Source organism: Gavialis gangeticus, unplaced genomic scaffold, assembly GCF_001723915.1.
Source record: "Gavialis gangeticus isolate Ggan-Ray unplaced genomic scaffold, GavGan_comp1, whole genome shotgun sequence".
NCBI classification, from domain to species: Eukaryota; Metazoa; Chordata; order Crocodylia; family Gavialidae; genus Gavialis; species Gavialis gangeticus.
Window position 1 is genome coordinate 71,905,827 of NW_017729034.1, and position 4,522 is coordinate 71,910,348.

At 45.2% G+C, this 4,522-nt stretch overlaps 1 protein-coding gene across 1 annotated transcript in view; it reads left to right on the top strand.

Annotated features, from left to right (window-relative positions):
• TAGAP (T-cell activation RhoGTPase activating protein) overlaps positions 1–4,522 on the top strand; it is a 129,441-nt gene that overhangs the window by 86,278 nt on the left and 38,641 nt on the right. Inside the window, exon 4 of the mRNA XM_019527353.1 lies at positions 1,397–1,567. Within this exon, the coding sequence (XP_019382898.1) occupies positions 1,397–1,567 (171 nt within the window). The remainder of the gene's footprint in view (positions 1–1,396; positions 1,568–4,522) is intronic.

Here is a 4,522-nt window from a genome sequence, read left to right on the forward strand (position 1 = left end):
GCATAGAGGGGGAGGATCACCTCCTTGGACCTGCTTGAGATGCATCTGTGGATGCATGACAAGGTACAGTTAGCCTTCCTGACTGCATCCCCACACTGCCTGCCCATGTTCGTCTTGGAGTCAATAATGACTCCAAGTTCCTTTTCTACCTCTGTATTGATGAGAAGGGACTTCTCCAGCCTGTAGGTATGGTGCCGGTTTTTCCTCCCCAGGTGCATCACTTTGCACTTGTCGGTGTTGAATCCCATCCTATTCTCATCCGCCCACCCCTGTAACCTGTCTAGGTCTGATTGCAGCCTATTCCTCCCTTCTAGCTTGCCCACATCTCTCCACATCTTAGTGTCATCAGCAAATTTGAACAGGGTGCTTTTTACCCCCTTGTCCAAGTCACTGATGAAGATGGTGAACAGTGCGGGCCTGAGGACTGAGCCCTACGGAACCCCACTGCCCACATCCCTCATTGCCTACTTAGATTGCATGGGCTAATGACCATCCTTTCACTCTGTATTTGTGCAGCGCCTTGGATAATGGGGCCCTGGTCCATGAGTGGGCTCCTTAAGCATCACTGCAATACAGAAATACATAATAATGATTTAAAAGGAAGTTGTATCATGCTTATAAAACTAGAAATATGCTTTCAGGGCTCAGCCTGTCCTGATATCTACATGTTAGACACCAGGGGAAGGTGTCTAGGTGGTAGCATTGGGCAAGGGAGACAGAGAAGACTCACATTGGCTAGATCAGTGGTCACCAACCAGTGGATCTCAATCCACCGGTAGATTTCGGAGCCTCTTGCAATGGATCTTAGAGCCTCTTGGAGCCGATCTGAGGCTGGGGTGGGGGTGCTGAGTGCCTGGTTGCTTGCATACACATGCCCAAGCCCAGCAGGTCAGTCCATGGAGGAGGGAAGGGGCAGAAGCTAAATCAAGGCCCCTGCAGTGAGGGACAGTGCCAGAGAGGCAGGAGCAGGGGTAAGTGGAGTGGGGCCCCGGCTGGTAGGACTTACCTGCTGGGAAGGTGCGCCCCCAAATATTTTTTTCTCCCACTGCCTCAATCTGCCCCCCACCCCCCTTCCCTCCCCACAGACTTACCTGCTGGGGTGGGGGGGACGGGGTGGCAGCACACAGTAGATGGGTTGCTTTTAAATGCCAAAGGTGATCTCCTACTTAAAATGTTGGAGATCACTGGACTAGATACACAGTTGATGTCAATCAGTGTAACTCCACTGACATTAATGAAATGGCTCTGTATTATACTAGCTGAGAATATGGGCTATAGTTGTCAAAGCTTTAATAGTAGAGCCAAGTCAGAGGGAAATTGCTCTAACACAGAAGACTCCAGCTGCTCTTCAAAATAATGAAACCTAGAACTGATTCCCTTCTGTTCTTTGCTTCAGATCAGGCACAAGCTTCAGACTAAAGCACAGGCTAAAGCTCTGTGACTTGTGGGTGGTGTACAGTGGGGAGGAGGAAGAGGAAGAAGAGGAGGTGGCCCATGAATTCAGTGTCAACTTGAAGACTTCCATTATCCTCATCTGGCCCACCAGTGTCTGCATTGCCTCCTTCCGGTGAGTTCTGGTGACATTTCACATTAGCATGTTCTGTATTGACAGTACAAATGGTAGCCTTCAGCCCACTCTGTGATAACTCAGGCTCCTTTCAGGGTATTGAAAGTGAAAGGTCCCCCAGCTCTGTTTTTGCAAGGTGACTAATGTAGTGATTGAACTTATAATTTAGAAATACTCACTCAGAAGATTACAGAAATTGGGAATCGGAAATTGTCTCTCAGGCTAGTTAGCTAGAGAGACAGATAAAGGGTCTACAGAGGTTGCACACTGCTCAACAATACAACTACACCTAGACTAGCAAGGTGTACAGTTAGACATTTTCTCTGCCCCCCGCCACCTTCCTGCTTAAATGAGTTCATTTTTGATCACTAAAACCCCAGAGAACCAGATTTTCTTTGTGTCAAATAAAAGTAGGTTAGCACCAATAAGCACATCCTTCCTATCAGCTCAATAATCTTCCCTTGTCTAATTTAACTCTAAAAAATTAATTTTTCAGAAGAACTAAATTGTTGGCATAAGATCTAGAGAACAGAAACACCATCCTACCACTAAGCAGGACAGCACTTGTTAGTAGATATGTATTATGAAAGGTTTATGGACCTAAAACTCAAAGAAACTAAGGGCAAGATTTGCCTCAGGCCCATAATATTTCTGTGCTTCTCAGTTCCTCTTCAGTTCCTTTGTCTCTCTTGTCTATATAAACTCTAAAATAGCCCCTGGTCCCAGGGGAGGAAGAGAGATTCCCCCATTCCCCCCCCACACACACTCCCCCAGACCCTGGTAGCTCCCCTGATCCCATCAAATCCTCCTGGACCCCACCAATCCCTCTGTGGACCCCACTTGCCCCTGAGTCCCACCAAACGCTCCCAACCCCCTCTGTGAACCCCACTAGGCCCCCAACCTCCCAAGGACCCCACTTACCTCCCTGATCCCCATCCACTAGACACTTATCCTCCCTATCCTGACTTACCTTAGATCAGGTGGCCATTTTAAACTCAATTTAACCTCCCCATAACCCCCCTGAATTGGTACATACCCTAAGAGAGCATTGAAGTGCTACCTTAAGCAGAAAACTTGCACAATATGTTCAGGAGGTACAATAGGAAGAGTGCCTTGGAAAGAGTGAGTTATCTTCTTAAAACCACTAGCATGATCTAAAGTAGACATATATCTAACACCTTGCACTGCTGTGGCCCCAAAAGCAATAATACTAATGCAAATAGATTGTAGGCAGCCAGCAGCATTTTCAACCTCAATGGAAGTAAGGGTAGAATATTTTAGGAGAAAAGGCCAATGAAGATTTCCCCTGTGAGAACTGCACTTGGGTCTTGTTCACACTGCAGAGCCTCTGCTGCTATAGCTGTAAGGAAAGCCCCTGGGTGACTGTTCCAGGAGAAGCCTGCACCTTCAAACTCCATTCTTGGGTTTAAATTAACCAATCTCTGTAACTAACCTTCAAACTTCTTCAGACCCAGGGACTCCTACTTCAAGTAGAAATGTCTACTCCTATTAGACATGTGCAACAGAGCTGAGGAGGAATTTTTTTCTTGTCCCTGGATCCTTTTTGAGATTTCAAAAATCTTTCCAATCTATACCAGGAGCTCAGACCTTGCAAAGTTTCTCTCGTGCACATGGACACACACACACAGAAGGACCAAAACACCACCTCCAAATAACCAAGAGCGTGATTTGGTCATGACTCATGAGCCATGTACAAGGGTGACTGGCAGAACAGGGACTTAAACACAGATATGCCACATCCCAGGTGATGACCCCAACCACTGGCCTCTAAGCTAGAGACAGACATTACACATAAACCAGTTTAAGTGATCAGGAACTGGTTTAAACCTGTAACAGAACAGATGTTCAGTGCACATAAACCAGTTTAAGTGATCAGGAACTGGTTTAAACCTGTAACAGAACAGATGTTCAGTGCACATAAACCAGTTTAAGTGATCAGGAACTGGTTTAAACCTGTAACAGAACAGATGTTCAGTGCACATAAACCAGTTTAAGTGATCAGGAACTGGTTTAAACCTGTAACAGAACAGATGTTCAGTGCACATAAACCAGTTTAAGTGATCAGGAACTGGTTTAAACCTGTAACAGAACAGATGTTCAGTGCACATAAACCAGTTTAAGTGATCAGGAACTGGTTTAAACCTGTAACAGAACAGATGTTCAGTGCACATAAACCAGTTTAAGTGATCAGGAACTGGTTTAAACCTGTAACAGAACAGATGTTCAGTGCACATAAACCAGTTTAAGTGATCAGGAACTGGTTTAAACCTGTAACAGAACAGATGTTCAGTGCACATAAACCAGTTTAAGTGATCAGGAACTGGTTTAAACCTGTAACAGAACAGATGTTCAGTGCACATAAACCAGTTTAAGTGATCAGGAACTGGTTTAAACCTGTAACAGAACAGATGTTCAGTGCACATAAACCAGTTTAAGTGATCAGGAACTGGTTTAAACCTGTAACAGAACAGATGTTCAGTGCACATAAACCAGTTTAAGTGATCAGGAACTGGTTTAAACCTGTAACAGAACAGATGTTCAGTGCACATAAACCAGTTTAAGTGATCAGGAACTGGTTTAAACCTGTAACAGAACAGATGTTCAGTGCACATAAACCAGTTTAAGTGATCAGGAACTGGTTTAAACCTGTAACAGAACAGATGTTCAGTGCACATAAACCAGTTTAAGTGATCAGGAACTGGTTTAAACCTGTAACAGAACAGATGTTCAGTGCACATAAACCAGTTTGAAAATCACTAAAACCGGTGTCAGATAAATCTGGTTGAATGTAGTATCAAACTTAACTGATTTGGCTCAAACCGGTACATGCGATGTCAGTCCGTCACGGGGTGAGGCCTATGGGTGGCCGTGATCCCGCTAGGCCCCCCGTTGCCATGCCAATTAGGAGATCCAGCACCCTCTAATTCTCGCCCA